Raw genomic sequence first — 20568 nt, forward strand, 5'->3', positions numbered from 1 at the left:
ACTTATCTAGTGTCCCACGGAGCCCCTCGGTCCCCTTGTCAAGTAGAATCCAATTGGAAACCTGGAAAAAAAAGCCCAAAATACTCACCTATTTTCCAGTGATGATCGGTCCTCTTCGTTCCATGTAGAATCCACAGGGTTAAAAAAAAAAAAACGAAAAAACTCCAGTCCAACGCACTAAAGGGGTTCCATGTTTACACATGAAACCCCTTTTCCCGAAGGCCGGGATCCCCCGTGACTGCTGTTACTGGAGATCCCGCCAGCCAATCAGGGAGCGCCACGTCATAGCACTCTCCTGATTGGCTGTGCGTGCCTAGCCTGTCAATCAGTGGCTAGAATGGAGCTTAGCGCAGCTCCATTCTGGCCTATGATGGGAACTTTGCGGTCTGCTGTTAACCACAAAGTTAATTGGGGACCCCTTGATTTAAGGGGTCCCCACTCCTCAAGGGAACCCCGGCCAGGGATGACTAGTTGGGGGGGGGGCTAATGCCACGGCCTCAGGGACCTATATAAAAGTGTCCCACGGGCGTGCCATTATCTTCACGGCTAGTGGAGCCCGGTGCTGGTTTTAAAACACGGGGGACCCTTATGTCTTTTGTCCCCCAGATTTTTGGAACCAGGGCCGGCCCAAGAGCCCAGTGCCGGTTGTCTAAGTACGAGGGGACCCCAGTCATTTCCCCCCCGGTATTTAAACAACCAGGGCCGGCTCAAAGAGCCCGAGGCTGGTTATGCTTAGGAGGGGGGACCCCACACATTTTTTTTTCCACACTTTTAACTGTATTAACTCTTTTCATACGGTACACAATGAAGCCCTGCATGGATCTCACTGATCCGGCCTGTCTTCACTGTGTTATGTCTGGCAGTGTTTTACTAATCACTCCCGTAAAACACTGCCCGACAATACGAATAACATCGACATCGGAAAATATGAAAAACTAAAACTCGGCAGCTTAGTAAATTACCGAAAATAATTTCAAAAAGTTGCAGAAACATACAGCCGATAAAATTTGAGTTTAAACTCCCACCAATTCGTCAGGAACACGAATCTTAGTAAATAAACCCCTAGATCTGTAAATTTATACATTTCCTAAATTCAAAGGGACATATTCACTGTAAAATGGGACAATAAGTCCTAAAATTTAATTTGTTTTGTGAACGCACTTTTGTCAATTACTTTTAAAGATTTTAATCACCACACAACTATCTTCTGCTCAACAATTTTGTGATGGAAAAAGAGGATGCCACTTCAGAACTGGGTAGGAGGTATTCATGGATGTAAGACAACATGTTGTAGCTCAAGCATCACTAAAATCTGGTTTCTCAGACGATAAAGAGAGTGATTCAGAGATGACCACAATTCAGCTGCATCAGTGGCACCAAACAAAATCGAATATCTTCATGTATTTAAAGTTCGCCACATATGCAACTGCACCACCCTTATACATACGATTGTGAAAGCATCCATTATCACTATACGACTTACACCAGCCTTATCCTTGGGATCCGGTCTTTAGGTTGACAGTAAGTAGGTCGACCACTATTGGTCAACAGTAAGTAGGTTGACATGGTTTCTAGGTTGACATTTTTTTTTTTAACTTTGTCATACTTTACGATCCACGTGGACTACAATTGGGAACGGTAACCTGTGCCGAGCGCAGCGGTAGCAAAGCGAGCCATGTGAGGGGACATGGTGCACCAATTGGGGTTCCTGGTCACTGTACGGAGAAAATGATATCAAAAAAAGTAAAAAAACCTTATGTCAACCTTTTCTCATGTCGACCTAGAGTCTCTGTCAACCTAGAAACCATGTCGACCAATAGTGGTCGACCTAGACACTGTCGACCTAAGCCTAATCTACCTAACATACCACACCCCTTATCCTTATTGTAAAACCCCATATACACTAGGCGATATTGTGAACAATATCGCTCAGAAAGCGCTATCTGAGTGATAGTGTTCACAATATCGCCTAGTGTGTACCAGTGTTGCAAGTAGAAAAAATGTCTTATAGGTACTGTGTACGTGCGCCGAAGGAGGGAGGGGGTCGTTAACGATAATGAGTGTACACACCAGTGCTGCATGTATGGCGGTACGGCGTTCCTGTAAGAAAATACCAGCAGCTATGCCGTACCGCCGGGTTGCCACCTTGCAGACATCGGGTGTTGGAGAGAGGAGAGCGCAGCATGCGCCTCTCCTCTACTGCCTGCGAGTCCCCAGTCCAGCAGCGGCGGCGTGCACTGAGCCGGTTCGTGAGCCAATCAGAGCTCGTGGACCGGCAGCCAATCAGGAACCGCTGCTGCCAGACAGTGAGCCCTGATTGGCACTGTGGGGGCCAGTGGTGCAAGTAAAAAAAATTCTTATAGGTACTGTGTGCGCGCCGGAAAAATGGGTGTGGCCAAATGCCACATGGGGCGTGGCCAATGAATATGGGGGCGTGATACACATATGGGGGGGGGCAGATACACTTCTGACACCAATAGTGCCAGATACACATATGCCCCCCACAGTGCCAGATATGCCCCCACAAGTGCTGCAAGTATGGCAGCAGGTATGCCATACCGCCTGGCTGCCACCTTGTAGACACCGGGTTTTGGAGAGAGGAGAGCGCAGCATGCACCTCTCCTCTCCTGCCTGCGAGTCCCCTGAGTCCAGCGGCAGCGTGCACTGAGCCGATTCGTGAGCCAATCAGAGCTCAAGGACCAGCAGCCAATCAGGAGCCACTGCTGCCGGACCGCGAGCACTGATTGGCTCGCGGACTGGAGCCAGTTCAGGAGACTGGACTGAGGGCAGGAGAGGGACAGGAGGAGCGTGTGCTGCACTCTTCTCTCCCCAGCAGCAGAAGATAGTGCCACTCTGGGGGCATGTGTATCTGGCACTGTGGGGGCATATCTGGCACTGTGGGGGCATGTGTATCTGGCACTGTGGGGGCATGTATATCTGGCACTGTGGGGGCATAGCTGGCACTGTGAGGGCATAGCTGGCACTGTGAGGGCATAGTTGGCACTGGGGACATATCTGGCACTGTGGGGGAATGTATATCTGGCACTGTGGGGGCATATCTGGCACTGTGGGGGCATATGTGTATCTGGCACTGTGGGGGCATGTATATCTGGCACTGTGGGGGCATGTATATCTGGCACTGTGGGGGCATATCTGGCACTGTGGGGGCATATGTGTATCTGACACTGAGGGGGCATATCTGGCACTGAAGGGGCATATCTGGCACTGAAGGGGCATATCTGGCACTGAAGGGGCATATCTGGCACTGAAGGGGCATATCTGGCACTCTGGGGGCATATGTGTATATGGCACTTTGGGGGCATGTGTATTTGGCACTGTGGAGGCATTTGTGTATCTGGCGCAGTGGGGGCATATCTGGCACAGTGGGGGCATGTGTGTATCTGACACTCTGGGGCAATGTGTATCTGGCACTATGGGGCACTACTGGTGTGTATCTAGCACCGTGGGGCATTTGTGCATCTGGCACTGTAGGAGCATATCTGGCACGGTGGGGGCGTATCTGGCACTGTGGGGGCATATGTGTATCTGGCACTATTGGTGTCATAAGTGTATCTTGCCCCCCATATGTGTATCACGCCCCCAGTTTCATTGGCCACGCCCCATGTGGCATTTGGCCACACCCATTTTTTGGTGCACACACAGTACCTATAACACATTTTTTCTACTTGCACCACTGGCCCCCACAGTGCCAGATATGGGCCCACAGTACCAGATATACATGCCCCCACAGTGCCAGATATGCCCCCCACAGTGCCAGATATACATGCCCCCAGAGTGCCAGATATGCCCCAGCAGTGCAACTCACTGTTGTTGCTGCTGCCTGGGGCTGGCACTATCTTCTGCTGCTGGGGAGAGGAGAGCACAGCACGCACTCCTCCTGTCCCTCCTGCCCTCAGTCCGGTCTCCTGAACTGGCGCCGGTCCGCAAGCCAATCAGGGCTTGCGGGCCGGCAGCAGCGGCTCCTGAGTGGCTGCCGGACCGCAAGCTCTGATTGGCTCACGAACTGGCTTAGTGCACGCTGCAGCTGCTGCCGGACTCAGGGGACTCGCATGCAGGACAGGAAAGGCGCATGCTACGCTCTCCTCTCTCCAACACCCGGTGCCTGCAAGGTGGCAGCCCGGCGGTACGGAGTACCTGCTGAGATTTTCTTACAGGTACGCCGTACCGGCCCCTACCGCCAATACTTGCAGCACTGGTGTGTACACTAATTATCGTTAACGACCCCCTCCCTCGTCTGAACATGTACAGATGAGGGAGGTCCTCATTAACGACAGCCATGCTGCAGATGCCCCTTGCCATCGCTCCCTTCCCCGTTGGCATCGGCAAGTGTGTATGCATTTGCCAATGTCAGCACCCCACTGGGTCCACACCGCCGCCAATATTGGCATCAGTGGGAATCGCCTAGTGTGTACTGGGCTTAAGAGATCTGTCTAAAATCAGACGGACTCTGTGTATGCGCAATTCCTCCTATACAGCAATGACACATTTATCCTACGTGCAAACTCCCAGGTGCTTATTAAACCCACAAAGCCGCAACTGGAGATGCAGCTAAGATGCATAGAACCCTGAATTGCCTGTAGTCACTAAAACTTTCAAATGCAGCTTCCCACAAATGTGCAGTTGCTAAAAGTCATTATATCTGTCCGCAGAACGTATTTGTATGCATCTCTCAATCAGGCCAACGTCATCAACTGAAAACATTTGTATTTATGCTTAACATAATCATGAAGAGCCACTCCAGCTACAAGTAAATTCACCTTGCAGTTATTAATAATAATGTATTGAAAGATACACTGAATAATAACAATTTTAAAGATAAAATAAAAAGCTCTTACTTTTGGGTTGAAAGTCAAATTAGTTTGAAAACTACGTTGAAGATGAGTAAACAGCTCCGCATCCTCTGTTTGTAGGGTAACCATGACTCGCTCAGCCATTGCAAAAATTTCCATCCATGAAGGGAATATGTTTTTAATCAGAAGATGCAGATACATGAATAATTCATATGGATGCTCAGCTGAAAAAGCAAAATATTTATTTCACAATCTAGAAATAAACCTTGGTGAAAACAGCAGATTAAACTAGCAAGAAAACAAAAATAAGAACACATATTAAAAATAATTCCATGACTGTAACTTTGAAAAACACGAATCGTAAACACTTCAATGCAATTACTTGCAAATTAGAGTACTGTCCTGTCCCAGACTCAAGGTTAATTATCAGGTGAAATAAGACAAAAATTATTTGGGTTCAATAAGATTAATTTTAATTATGATGTTATCCCTTAATGACCCCTTGACCAGTTAAGTGGACATTATTAAAGAATTGCGTAGAATGTATGAAGATGATGATGACGGTTGGCATTCAACTGCCAATGCAATTTAAATGTATGAGAATACTGTGAACATTTTCCAGCAGATAGACCCAGAATGATCGCCACGAGGTAAGTCTCCTACTTTACAAGTAAAACAATGTACTTTATAAATCTAATTTTGGGAAAATTGTTACGAAAAGAATAACTGGAATTGCTAGACTATGAAAATATCGAATTCGAATTTTTGGTGTACGAGTTACAACACCTAGCAAACTGTTGTCCATTAGAATGGACACTGGGCCTAAATGACCAAACCATTTTTTTTTTTTGGGTTACTTAGGGTCTCATTCATCTACTTTACCACTGGGATACACCAGACACTTGCAATGGCTCATAAAGGGTTAAGATTAAATAAAATTACATTTTTCTTTTTATTGAAACCTAAAACTATGGGGCTGATTCATCAACGAGTTTTATCATACCTAACGAGATTTATGATGATAAATGGTGCTCCAGCCAATCAGCACCTGTTAGTTGATCTCCACGTGCACATGACCCGTACTGCACATGTGCAGATCGGGTCCTGCGTCGCCAGACTAAGGGGATTATTCAGGTTGCATCGCTAATCGTTGCGACTGCAATAACCCCATTCCAGGCAGTAATGCGCACACACAGGAAGTCCTGTGCGTGCACTAGCAGCAGCTGCGAACACCTCTGCCTAATTGACAGGCAGAGGCGTTTGTGGGGCAGGTGGGGACGGACCATTGCAGGGATGGCGTGGACAAAATGGGGGAGGACTGGTGTCATTTCTGGGCAGCTGTGTGGCCTTACACGCAGCCGTTCCGATCAAGAAAATGGCGGCGGACTCCCTGCATACGCAGCGTAGCTGCGGCTGCAGAGTGATGTCCACAGTTGTCACTGGGCAGGCCATTCTGCATGCTAGGCAGCCTTGCCTTGCGATGAGCGGCCCCCAGCATGCGAAACAAAAGGATTGCAGATTCTGCTAAAAAGCAGAATCTGCAATCCTTACTGAATAACCCCCTAAGTGCGGCTGCAGACGTAATGTGAGTGACAGCCTGCCACCATTCGGAGGTGGCGTTGGGAATCGCTTTACAAAATGAAGGCATGTCAGATAAATTTTGCATGCATGCCGAGACCAGGGTCTGCGTTTTCCGATGCAGCTTCACTGGCCCTGGCAATGTAAAAACACTAGCAACCCTGAAAAACCTGAGGGTTACTCAGATGACCATTGATCACACTGACGATCCGATGCTGTGTATTTGGACATAGCAGCGGATCACAAAAGCATGTAGTGGGCATCTTTCTACTACAGTCTCCTCCTGCTTCTTTTGCATATTTTAACACGGAATACATACAAAATCCCGCCAGTTTGGACAGTGGCGGTCACAAAACCAACAGCAGCATCCCGACTGTGAAGATCCCGACATTGGAGGGTGTAAGTATTTCTACCCCTACCTCCGACCCTAATCCTTGGGGGTGATAGCTATGGCTAACCCATCAGGGGGGTCGGCTGCGGCTAACCCTCGGTGATAGGGATTGGCAATGGCTAACCACCCCCCTAGTGCCTAATCCTAACTCCCTCTAGTGCCTAATCCTAACTTTAACATCCCCGGCCCTAGCCATAACCCTGAACCCCGATACTCACCTTCGGCATCCCAGCTGTTGGTGATCTGAGGGGTGTCAGAATTCCGGCGTAATGAAGACATCCCATTAGTACAGCTGCTGCATATGCAGACATAGCAGCTGTGCAATACCGTCCATTTCTGAATCAGGTCCACAGTCCCTTAAAAAAAAAATATAAGTGTACTTGCTTCTAGTGCAGCTTTACCTTTGGGTGCTATTTGTTTGAATGCCATTTGCAGAGGGAACAGCCAATGGATGAAGTATGGCTCATAGGTACCATTGTAAACGTACAGTACATTTAAGGATTTGCTTGACTCATTAATCATTTGTTCATCCGTTGCAAACTGATACATAGAGGGTGTGCTTCGAAATTTCTATTAGACAAAAACAACTGTTAGATAATAGAAGGCACATTCTTAATATCATCATAATATCCAACTACATGTCAAATATAATTCTTTGTTCTTTAGAAGTATTATCAGTCATTTCATAGGTTACATGCATTTAAGTAAATGTATCACTCCATATTAGATGCCATAAGCTCCTTTAGAATGATATTAGGTTTTACTTTCATCTATCCCACAGCGTCACATGGAGTTCTTCATTATCTCCCAGATCACCTCGCCTAGGTGGGGCTCTCTTGGATGGTCCAAGGGTAGGTTATACTTTCGCCCTTTAAGTTCAGTGACAAGTGTTTGGTGCAGAGAATCAGAGTCTAGGACACAATGAACTTGACAATTTTAAATGTTTTACTGAACTAACTTTATAGGATGATTTAGGACTAAAGGCCTTCATATTCTCTTTTCCACAGTTTAAAATGAAAATCTAGACTATAGAAACATCTGGAATTGCCACCATATTTTAGATGGCTAAAGCTGTAGAATCTTTCCAACTGCACCAAAGGTCCCCTGACTCGAGTCTCTAATCTCAAAGTACTGCTGCATATTTGAAAAGACATGAAATGCACTTCAAAACATATTCACCATGAATCCTCATAATGGAAATGCTACGAAATTTTGAAAGAGTGCATTTTCCCATTCTGGACAGTGGTTTCATTTTGTTTTGAAAGTATAAATGCCCGCATGGCAAATAATTGTTTGGGTCAGTTGAAGTGACTCAAATGGTGGATTCAGCCATTGACTGTCTCAAATACATGAAGAAACCATTTTCTAAGATACGCATCCACATATTCTGCCTAGGGTTCCTCTGACACAGACAAAGCAAAAAAAAAAAAACAATGCATTTTGGTTTCTTTCACATTCTTTGCTGTAGGGAAAATCACACTGAAATAATAGATTGCACTACTGGTTGTACTCGGCTCCTCCCACATATTTCTAACAAAACAAGTCTACATACAATTTTTTCTTGGACAGCTGAGAGAACAAAATGTCACTGACCTCCTCCAATGCACACACTATCACAAAACATGGCTAATGGGTTCCAGTGATTCTTTGCAGTGTAGTATTGTGTGAATTGTGTTGGCTATAAATGGGCTTTTCTATGTGATTAGATACATAGACATACCCTCCAACATTTTACACATAAAAACAGGTACAAATTCGGAAAAGGGCGTGGCCACGGGTAAAGAGGGCATGGCCACACCCCTTTTTCTATACTTTCAATGGAAGTTTGGAGAGCCAAAAATCGGTACAGACCATAAAAAAAAGGTACTGTACCTGCCAAAAAGGTACAGTTGGAGGGTATGCATAGATTGCTTTTCTGGTACTATAGGTGCCATCTCAGTTCAGTTGATGGATCCATCTGACCAGTCTTACTTCAATCAATTTCTACTCCCAGTATCTCAATATGTAGTCAAAATAATCAATATTTATCCACCTGGTTAGTCACTCTTCTGTCCCTGCCTCAATCAATCCTAATTGCCATGACAAGTGTAACCTTGTTTGACTGCTTTACATTACTATGGCTTCCTATAATCCCCAAAAATCCAAATACGTTTAACAGCTCAAGAATATCACTCTTTCCTACATCTCGAGTCTACTCTACTCCCCATCTAAACTTTTCATACTGGTGCATCTACAGTACTGTACTAATGTACACTCTTTCTATTCTTGTCTCAACTCTGCCCTAAATTGTCCCATAAGCACCCTCCACATCATTTGGTTTTATGACTGCAATTATATAACCATTTACAATACCCATGGAGGTAGAACGGGTCTTCCAGGCCCCATTTGGTGCATTATAAGGTTATCTGTCTTCCCTGAAACCAGTAGGGGACAGACAAAGGCACCCAACTTGTCCCATTTTTAAAACATTTTTTATTACTGTTTTTTTATGTTACTGATCAGCATCAGCGGATGGATCTCTTTATAGGTTAGCAAACTATTCAACTTTGCTGGGTTCTGATACTAATCATAAATTTCTTGTAATTCTTTGCTTTTTGACACTTATTACAATGCTGTTACTTTTTCAGTAAACTTCGATTACAGAAACCTGCTTCTCTTTGTCTATAGAATTAACTTTTTTTTTTTTTTTTTTTTTTGCAAATGTCTTTATTTGATTTTCACATAAACAAACATACAATTTGAGAATTTACAATTTGCGAATTAAAAAAAACAAACTGTAGTCATGGTCATACACATAGGTGGTCATTCCGAGTTGATCACTCGCTAGCTGTTTTTAGCAGCCGTGCAAACGCTATGCCGCCTCCCACTGGGAGTGTATTTTAGCTTAGCAGAAGTGCGAATGAAAGGATCCCAGAGCGGCTACAAAGTTTTTTTGTGCAGTTTTAGAGTAGCTCAAAACCTACTCAGCGCTTGCGATCACTTCAGACTGTTCAGTTCCTGTTTTGACGTCACAAACACGCCCTGCGTTCGCCCAGCCACGTCTGCATTTTTCCTGGTACGCCTGCGTTTTTTCGAACACTCCCTGAAAACAGGCAGTTGACACCCAGAAACGCCCACTTCATGCCAATCACTCTGCGGCCAGCAGTGCGACTGAAAAGCTTCGCTAGACCTTGTGTGAAACTACATCGTTCTTTGTAATAGTACGTCGCTCATGTGCATTGCGCCGCATACGCATGCGCAGAGGTCCCTTTTTCGCCTCATCGCTGCACAGCGAACGAATGCAGCTAGCGATCAACTCAGAATGACCCCCATTGTACATAGCAGAAAAGAGAAAAGGTACTGACAATCATAAGGGTGATTACTTCCTCCCACTCCTATCTCCAAAATGTTTCACGTGCTGCTCTCTTTCTCTGGAATTCTTTACCTCTCCCCCTCAGACTCTCCACCTCTATACAGAACTTCAAACGGGCTCTTAAGACCCACTTCTTTACCAAACCCAGACAAATCTCATCCTAACCCTCTGTCCTATGCTCGGTCTACCCCATCTGTGTCACCCCTGTCTGCCCCTCCCCTTTAGAATGTAAGCTCTCACGAGTAGGGCCCTCTTCCCTCATGTGCTTATCCTTTTCTTACTTTAATAATCCTCAACTGCCCAATTCCTGCAGTTTTTTGGCCACCTTGGAACTTATCTCTGTCATTCACTAGTGTAGTTATGCTTAGTTACCCTGTACTTGTCCTATAATGTCTTCAACTGTAAGTCACTGTTTTCCTGTTTTGATTATGTACATTTGTACTCTGTAATTAGGCGCTGCGGAACCCTTGTGGTGCCATATAAATAATGGATAATAATAATAATAATAATAATAATAATACAGAGAATAAGTACATCATGTAACATCTAGCAGGCATCCATATCTTTAAAACTGTGAATAACACCTGTGTATAATGACAATACAGTGGTAACTGGGGAGAGAGGGCTACAAAGTGAGGGCATGAGGGTAGGGGGCAGAACACTAGGAAAGAGACAAGAAGAAGGAGGGGGGGTGAGGATTAAAGGGTAGTATCCACTAAGTTAATTCAAAGTGTTACCGTTACACTGTTAGTAACGGTAACCTATACACATTTTGCATAGCCATAGAAAATGTCAATAAAACATTGGTTATAAACGTAGTATAACATACATCACATCCAAGGTAAGTTTTTTAAGAAATGAAGCGACTCATCTCAAAGTTATTGTAAATTTGGGATTGCATTGGTACCGATTTGGTGGCCAGATAAGGCCCCCATGTACAAAGGAAGTAACCTGTCCCACCACGTGTGTCAATAGCTGCTTCACATCTGTCAAAATACATATATCTCATCATGAGGGAGTCGACTTCCCTTAATGAAGGGGAGTGTCTATAAATTCAGGAGTCTAGAATCACCTTTTTTGCTACAGTAAAGAGGATCGTTAGAATATGTACTAGATGTGACTGAGGCGCTGGTAATTTCCATACATCGAAATTGACAAATAATAAAGCAATAGGATTAAGTGAGGCATTTAACGAGAAAGAAGAGTTAATGAAACCAATAAGTTTATACCAAAATTTCTTGATATGTCTACAGGACCCCAAATTATGGAAAAGGGTTGCTGAGGAAGAACCACATTTGGGACAGCAACCACATTCCTCAGATACAAAGTGGATTCTCTGACATAGGCCCTGTAAATCACATTAATATGAACCTTTTGAAGAACCGAAGTTCTGAGAATACGTAAAGTTTTTGGAAAGTGTTCAAATAAAGTATCATTCTGTGTCAATAAAGGAATATCTTTTTTCCAGGTTTCTGTTGCCGTATATGAGTATTTGACAATTGTAGAAGTATTGAGTAAATAAATTTAGGTTTATATTTGTTCTGTTTATATTTGGCCACAATATTACAAAAAGGATCAGGTGAAGTAACAAGAGGTGGTTGGGTCGGAAGAGAAGAAATATAATGTGGCAACAGTAAGTAGGGGAAATAACAGCTAGTTGGTAGATTATAGGTGTTTTGCAACATCTCAAAAGACATTGGCCCTCATTCCGAGTTGATCGGTCGCAAGGCGAATTTAGCAGAGTTACACACGCTAAGCCGCCGCCTACTGGGAGTGTATCTTAGCATCTTAAAATTGCGACCGATGTATTCGCAATATTGCGCTCACAAACTACTTAGCAGTTTCTGAGTAGCTCCAGACTTACTCTGCCTGTGCGATCAGTTCAGTGCTTGTCGTTCCTGGTTTGACGTCACAAACACACCCAGCGTTCGCCCAACCACTCCCCCGTTTCTCCGGCCACTCCTGCGATTTTTCCGGAAACGGTAGCGTTTTCAGCCACACTCCCATAAAACGGCCTGTTTCCGCCCAGTAACACCCATTTCCTGTCAATCACATTACGATCGCCGGAGCGATGAAAAAGCCGTGAGTAAAAATACTATCTTCATAGCAAAGATACTTGGCGCAGTCGCAGTGCGAATATTGCGCATGCGCACTAAGCGGAATTTCACTGCGATGCGATGAAAAATACCGAGCGAACGACTCGGAATGAGGGCCATTATTTTACCACCCGGGTCAAACACCCGAGAGATAGCCTTCAAACCTTTTTGATACATCCGAATAAAGGTTGGATTCTCCATACCCGGAGTAAACACTGGATTACCCAAAATAGGTAACCAGTCAGATTTCGTCCTAATTTAACATTTATTGATCTCCATGCCTGATATATGTCCTTGAAGAACACGTTGTTATATATATGGTTAGGTATGGCACGTTTGGGGGCATGTAGCAAAGCACCTGGAGAGAAGGGGGCTAAGAGGGTGCTTTCTATTGCAACATTTGAATAAGTGTTTTGTTCCAGCAACCAATCAAGGGCATATCTAAAAAGTCTCGCCTTAGAGTATAATGCAAAATCGGGGAGACCTAAGCCTCCAGAGTGTTTATCCATTTTCAATTTCTGGAGAGCATCCAAGGTTTTTTTTTATTTCCATATACATTTCAGGCTTAATTGGGAGATGAGTTTGATGTCCCGTGTCGTCAGTTTTACAGGTAACATTTGCATTAAGTACATTAATTTTGGAAATATTATTGTTTTGACAACTTCTATTCTACCTAGTAAGGATAAAGGAAGATCTTGCCATTTTTCTAGAGTTTTTGTCAATTGCATAATGGCCGGGACATGGTTATATTTATATAAGTTTTCTATCTTGTTTGGGATTTAGATGCCTAAATATTTAATCTGGGAATTTCCAGTCTTCATAGAATTTAGATTATTTTCCAAAGGCAAGATAGGCATAGGTCCATTTAGTAGAAGCAGCTCAGACTTGCTAATATTTATTTTATATCCTGAAAAGTTACTAGATTGAGTTATGATACCCAGAGCAATAGGGATAGAGTGACTGGGGTGTATAGGAACAGGAGCATGTCATCCACGAACAAGGAAATGTGAAGATCCTCCTCTCCCACAGCAACTCCTTGATATAGGGGAGATTTCCTTAAAGCAATGCCCAGGAGCTCAAGAGCTAGAGTGAATAAAAGTGGGGATAAGGAGCATTCTTGTCTCAAAAGGAAAAGGATTAGTTAACAAGCCATTGCATATGATTCTAGAGACAGAATCAGTGTATAACGTTTTAATATAAAAGATAAATTTGTCTGGGAAACTAAATTGGCATAGGGAATTAAAAAGGTGATCCCAGAGTACAATGTCAAAGGCCTTTTCTGGATCTAAGGAAAGGGTCGCACTAGGAATATTCGACATAGTGCACTGGGAGCTACAAATCGCATAAAAGCACTTTCCTTTTGTTAGTCACTGGGTTTTTCCCCATAACGAATCTTGTTTGATCTTTGTGTATCAATGAGGGAAGCAGAGGTTTTAAATGATCTGCAATTATTTTCATTATAATTTTATATACAATGTTTAAGAGCGATATCGGTCGATATGAACTTGGATCGGACAAATATCTATCAGCCTTAGGAAGGACTTGCAGTGTTGTGGTGGCATTGAAATATTGTGGTAGTTTCCGTGTTGATAAAATCGAATTATAGACCAAGACTAGGATTGGTGCAATGTTTGGTGACAGCAGTTTATAAAATTCTGACGTAAAGCCATCCGACCCCGGGGCTTTACCTAATTTTAGGTTTGAAATTCCCGCGATAACCTCATGTGAGTAAAAATAGTAAAAGGGGAGCATTGTCCTGTGAGCGGGTTAGACATTAATTTGCTGGACTTATTAGCTAATTTGTGAAATTTTAAATATTTAGACAAGGAATAGGAGGATTCCATTTTTATGAATAAACCTTCAAATGTAGTTTTTTCCTCCTGGTAGGAACATCTAGTAGCAGGAGAAGGGTTGGTTTTATATAGCTGGAAGGCTGACATAAGGTCATCTTGGGCAGTGAGATACTCTTGGGTCAATTTATGTTTATGAGCAGTAGAGTGGGAGATAATCTCACCCTGTAGGGTCGCTTTGGACTCTTGCCAAATAAGAACTGGGTCACCTGTAGAAGCATCACCTTTAGCGTAATACTCTACTTAAATGTTATAATATAACAGTATGAATATACCAATATTTTGTGATGTGTAGCAAACCCACTATTTGTAATTGCATCTTTTTTTTTATTGAATAACTCTGAATTTGTACAAAGTTTAACCTCAGGTTATTGTTTGTGTACGTTTATTTATATGATATGTTATTTCTTTTTTCTATCATGCAATTTCTAAAGTTACAGTATAACGATATTTCAGGCACACCTATTTAATGTGTACCAAGTAGTACACTTCAGATCATTATTTTTATTTTTCATTTTGCACAGCAGCAATCAGATCTGAATGACCCCCATGGTTTTGCCCATTAGAGAACAATTTTGCTGCTGCAATCAGGTCTGAATTAGGCCAAAAGAGTATAAACATCTAGCCATGCAGGCGTCGATATTACTCGCGTCATAGTACTAGGAAGCACCTGCACTTCCCACCCCCCAAAACCTGGACGTGGGCAACCCTTAAGTGTGGGTAACGCTCCGCACTAAATCCATAGGTTCTGAAACCTACACTGTGAACCTAAGGAGCTCTGACCATTACCAAAAATTCCAAACAAGGAATGTGATTGAGCTCACGCCTGCTAGGATTAAATGCACTACCACCAACATTCACACCACCCCTTACATCAAGAGACCAAACACTGCCAGTGCAACTCTGACAAAGTGTTCAAAATTCTTGGTGCCACAGTCAATGAACTGGCGCCTATGCAGCTAAAACAAAAAACTTTGCCATACCCGCGCTATGCAAATCTCTGCACCAAAATATAATGCCACAAAACAAACTAAACACAAACATGAACATATATTTTATCAAAACCAATTAATATCCGTATTCCGTGTGAAAAGTATTATGATCACATGTGAAAGGTGAGTACAATAGATAGCAACAGGTTGGTCCAGATTCAGAGATATCAGAAATTTGTATGTAGCAACAAAAATGTGTCCAGAACCAAAACCTGTGTTGTACGCGGATTAGAGGACGATATAGCGTATAATAAAGCTGACTAGGTGAGAATAAGTTTTGAACGGGCTGACTTACAGTCCGCACCACAGAGAAATGTAATGGACACCCTAGATAGCAGCCGCCATCCCCCTGTCTGCATAAGTAGTATAGTGAACCACCTTTCATCAAACTTTTGACAGGTGCTCCACCCCCTTTAAGCCCCGCCCCTTTTTAATTGTGTTTAATATAAAACTGATATCAAATGATATAAACTGATATCAAATGATTATTGATTGGCCATTAAGAACAGAATCCGACCCTTAGACAAGCCGCATTTATATTAAATGGCTAATCAAAAAAAGCTTATGAAAAAGGCGTATTATACGGTATTAAAGCCGGGGAGTTATTGCGGTGTCGATAAATATTATAAGGCGAATAAAGGCAAGTTCAAAAGAGCGGAAATAAAAAAATGGTTTCAAGTACAAGACGCTTACACATTACATAAGCCGGCACGAAAAACCTATAAAAGGAACATGATTTGCGTATCGGATATAAATCAACAATGGCAATGTGATCTGGTCTCGCTCATAGACATTGCAAAGTACAATGATGGTTTTAAATATATATTAACCATCATCGATATATTCAGTAAGAAAGCATGGGCGGCTGGTCTAGCAGCCAAGAATGCGACAACCGTCGCTAATGCTTTTGAAAAAATATTCCAACAGGGATGCTTGCCAAAGAAGTTGCAAACCGATAATGGTAAAGAGTTTGTAAACAAAATCTTTAAAAAAGTGTTAGAAAAATACGGCATACATCATTTCACAACCAATAATGAAGTGAAAGCGGCCATTATAGAACGCTTCAATAGGACTTTAAAAACAAGGATGTGGCGTTATTTCACAGCGCGGAACACGTACAGATATATAGATGTCTTACAAGATTTCATAAACAGCTATAATAACACATATCATAGAACGATTAAGTGTACACCATGTGCTGTGGGGCCCTCTAACGCTTTGAGAATTTTCAAGACGACGTACGGCGATTACTTTAGAACTAAGAAAATTACACCACGTTTTTACATCGGTGAACATGTACGCATATCCAAATATAAGGATATATTTCAGAAAGGGTATGAACAGAATTTTTCTGAGGAAATATTTGTCATACAGAATGTGAACACTAAAGGTGTTAAGCCGCTTTATAAGTTGACGTATCTCTACGGCGAAGAAATTACCGGCAGTTTTTACCACGATGAGTTACAAAGTGTGCCAAAAAACTATAATAGAATATACAAAGTGGAAAAGATTTTAAAACATAAGACGGTAACCGGTCGAAAATACGCGTTAGTCAAGTGGCGCGGGTACCCCGCAAAATTTAACAGTTGGGTTGATGCATCAGAGATAAAAGATATATAAAACGTGCAGCACGCTAAACAAGACGAGCGATGGATGACAAATCGTTTTACATAACATTACCCAGCAATGCCTCAGCGGATACTTTTCCGCAAAATAAGATTTCAAACTATACAACAAAGCTTGCAAAGTCAATACACTTAAGCGGTGAGTGGGAAGTCGCTCTTACAGAAATACAATATCCACACACGTGGAATACCTTGGATATACATGATTGTAAGTTACAAATAACACAGGATGTTATGTTTTCCAATCCAGTTGTGGAATTTGCAGCCGTGTGCGTTAAACCCGGATTTTATAAAACAATCGACTCGCTACTGGACGTAATCAACGCTGAAATAGGGCGACATAAACTGGATGGGGGATTAAGACTAGTGTACGATCCGCTTGAACGCGTAGTAACATGCGATAGTAAGCGGCTGTATCATCTTACAGCTGGTGATAAACTGACGACGATCCTTGGATTACAACCTAAAACTAAGATTTCTAAACCATGCGCAGACATCAAAGGCGGCCAGTATACGCTGTATGTGTATACTGACATTATCGAGCACCAGCGGGTCGGTGATAGCTACGTACCGCTACTACGCACAGTTGAAATTAAGGGATATAACAATGAGGTGGTCACAATACGATATGAGAAACCCGATTACGTACCATTGTGCAAAGCGCATTTTGACACTGTAGCCATAGAGATAAAGAACGACCAGAACAAGAACATCTCATTTAAGTTTGGTAAAGTGATCGTGAAACTACACTTTAGACGTCGCAAACACGAAATTTATTAACTAAACAGGATGGTCGCTGTTAAAAATTATGGCAATCCGGATCTCTACGCGCAATATTATAAAACGCAGGCCGGTAATGGATTACCAGGTTTTCACGGCAGCGCGTACATGTACGGATGCGGTTTAGGCGGTATTTTTCGAAGTCTTTTTAGAAAAGCTGTTCCTCTGTTCCGGAAAGGTTTAGGAGTTAGCTAAACCTCATATGAAGACCGCGGCACGTAATATAGCGAAAGACGTTATCGGACAAGCCACAACGGCCGTAATGAATAAGATACACGATGCGAACCAAGCAAAACAAGACGGTTCAGGACTAATATATACAAGAAAAGGCGTGTCTAAAAGAAAACGGAAGCGTATGATAGCACTTCCGCCTTGGGACATACCCTTTTTAAATAAAAACCAGAGACGACGCAGCTCAAAGAAGAAGAGAAAGCCGAAGCGATCCGTAGGTGATATTTTTTAAACATGTCTTTCATACACCACGAGTCCGTTGAATGTGCAAAAACAGAGCTGGATCTTTTTGACGTGCCCCCGACACAAACAAGCATAGAGAAAAGTCTATACGTCGAAGTTCAACCTTTAGCGGCATTATCCGACACAGCGCTGCTTGAATTTTATATAGCGGCCAGCGGCGAACACTACTACGATCTGAACAACACGTTGCTGTACGTGACGTGCAAGATCGTACGAACTGATAACACACCGATACCACAAGGTGCACGGGTCGCACTTATTAATTACCCCATAGCGACTTTATTCAACCAAGTGGATGTAACTTTGGGTGACAGGCTCATATCGCAATCCAACAATCTTTACGCATACCGAGCGTACATTGAGACTATATTGAATTACAGCTCAGACGCTTTGTCAACAAAGCACACAACAGGATTATTTTACAAAGATTCGGCTGGAGAATTTAACAACACGGTGCTGGACGGACCGAATACGGGGTTCAAAAAACGAGCAGGTGCGACAGAGCAGAGTCGCACGGTTGAATTGCTAGGACCGCTTCACTGCGACCTTTTTCATCAACATAAACTAATTTTAAATGCCGTTGACCTGAAGATTAAACTAACCAGAAACAAAGACGCATTCTGCTTAATGTCAGCGGACGCGGATGCCTTTAAAATACAGATCACAGCGGCGTCCCTGTTCGTGAAAAGAGTGCAAGTCTCACCGGCCGTGCGGATTGGGCACGCGCAGGCCCTGCTAAACGGCAACGCGAAATACGCGATTGACCGCGTTGGGATGAAAATCTACAGCGTACCAGCAGGCAGTAGAGTATTTAATCTAGAAAATCTATTTTTAGGTCAAGTGCCGAAAACAGTCATAGTCGGCTTTGTGGATAACGAAGCATTTTCAGGAATCCATAGCCGTAATCCCCTTTGCTTTGAACATAAAAATTTAAGTTTTGCATCCCTTTATCTGGATGGAACACCGCACCCTGCGAAACCATTTCAACCAGACTTTGAACACGGTAATGCTGTAAGAGAGTATATGTCACTCATACAGATCACAAATAAGCAGAAATCTGACAATGGTATACTGATTGACCGCGAAGAGTACCTCAGAGGTTAATCACTATTTGCTTTTGAACTATCGCCGGAGCAGGAATGTGGAGAACATCTCTCCCTGATAAGAACGGGCAATCTACGTGCTGAATATCGCTTTGCAGAAGCGTTGGACAGGACAGTCAATGTGATAATATATGCGCTATTTGATAACATCATCGAGATTAATCAAAGGCGCGATGTGCTGTACGATTATCTATAAATGAAATAAACTAACACTACGCTGCTGAAAAATGAACACATTACAGATAAACTGTATTCTGTATGCTGCGCAAAGCACAAGGCATATTTTTAAAGGCACGTATCCGTGTGATCTATTGCCTGCCGATAAACTGACGCATTACCCCTGCGCATTTGTAATCAACACGCATAGCAGTGGGCAGCCTGGCGAACACTGGTTGGCTGTTTATTTTAATGAAGATGGCATTTGTTATTTCTTTGATTCCTACGGTCTCTCGCCGGACAGTGACATTTTCCCAAAGAATATCATAAAGTTTTTACATTATAATTCAAAAAGCATTTGTCACCAAAACCGTCGGTTACAAGATTTTTCAAGCGATGTATGCGGTCAATACTGTATTTACTTTATATTTTTTATGTGTAAAAACTACAAATATGATGATTTCTTGACACAGTTTAGTAATGATACAAAACGTAATGACCGTTTAGTTTCAAACTTTGTAAGGCGTATGCCAAGAAGCCATTGTTTGAGTTATTATACAGATGAATATATTCAGAATTGTGTAACTTGTTGTAATAACCAGTGTGTTTGATGCATTTTATGTACAATGCGTCATAACTATGATTATTTGAAAATAAACATCAATGTTTTTAATCTTTATGGTGATGTATGTTTGTAAGTTTTCTTTCAAAGACAACTGATTAGAATAAAGAAAAAACGGGGGTCTTTCTAAATCATGAATATATTTTATTAGACCATAAAGTTTATTTACAGATCTATTGCCGATGCATTATTATAATATGTCATTTATTACAGTTTTACACGTAAAAACTACAAATATGGTGATTTCTTGATTGGGGGTTGACCGATATTATGTTGTAATACTGTGTAGGTCTACAGGATTTAAAATTATATATATATATTTTTAGAAGCTGCTTCTGTTTGAATGTTATAGGCACCTATTTGTGACTGTTATAGGACGCTATTTGAATGTTACTAATAGTAGTCAGTTAGCAAGTTTGAATGTTATAGGGGCCTATTTGTGAATGTTATAGGGCACTATTTGAATGTTACTAATAGTCGTCAGTTAGCAAGCTCTTTATATTTTTGCAAACAAGTTAAAAACCGTTTTTTCTTTATTCTAATCAGTTGTCTTTGAAAGAAACTTACAAACATACATCACCATAAAGATTAAAAACATTGATGTTAATTTTCAAATAATCATAGTTATGACGCATTGTACATAAAATGCATCAAACACACTGGTTATTACAACAAGTTACACAATTCTGAATATATTCATCTGTATAATAACTCAAACAATGGTTTCTTGGCATACGC

The 20568-nt window shown here is 42.4% G+C and overlaps 1 protein-coding gene across 3 annotated transcripts in view; it reads right to left on the reverse strand.

Annotated features, from left to right (window-relative positions):
- Positions 1-20568, reverse strand: part of LOC135031779 (uncharacterized) — a 935328-nt gene that overhangs the window by 594199 nt on the left and 320561 nt on the right. For all 3 annotated transcript variants that reach the window (XM_063954034.1, XM_063954035.1, XM_063954033.1), the window contains exons 9-10: positions 7182-7350; positions 4857-5035 (exon numbers count right to left, since the gene is read on the reverse strand). In XM_063954034.1, the coding sequence (XP_063810104.1) occupies positions 4857-5035; positions 7182-7350 (348 nt within the window). The remainder of the gene's footprint in view (positions 1-4856; positions 5036-7181; positions 7351-20568) is intronic.

The sequence above is a fragment of the Pseudophryne corroboree genome, chromosome 2 (genome assembly GCF_028390025.1).
Source record: "Pseudophryne corroboree isolate aPseCor3 chromosome 2, aPseCor3.hap2, whole genome shotgun sequence".
NCBI classification, from domain to species: domain Eukaryota; kingdom Metazoa; phylum Chordata; class Amphibia; order Anura; family Myobatrachidae; genus Pseudophryne; species Pseudophryne corroboree.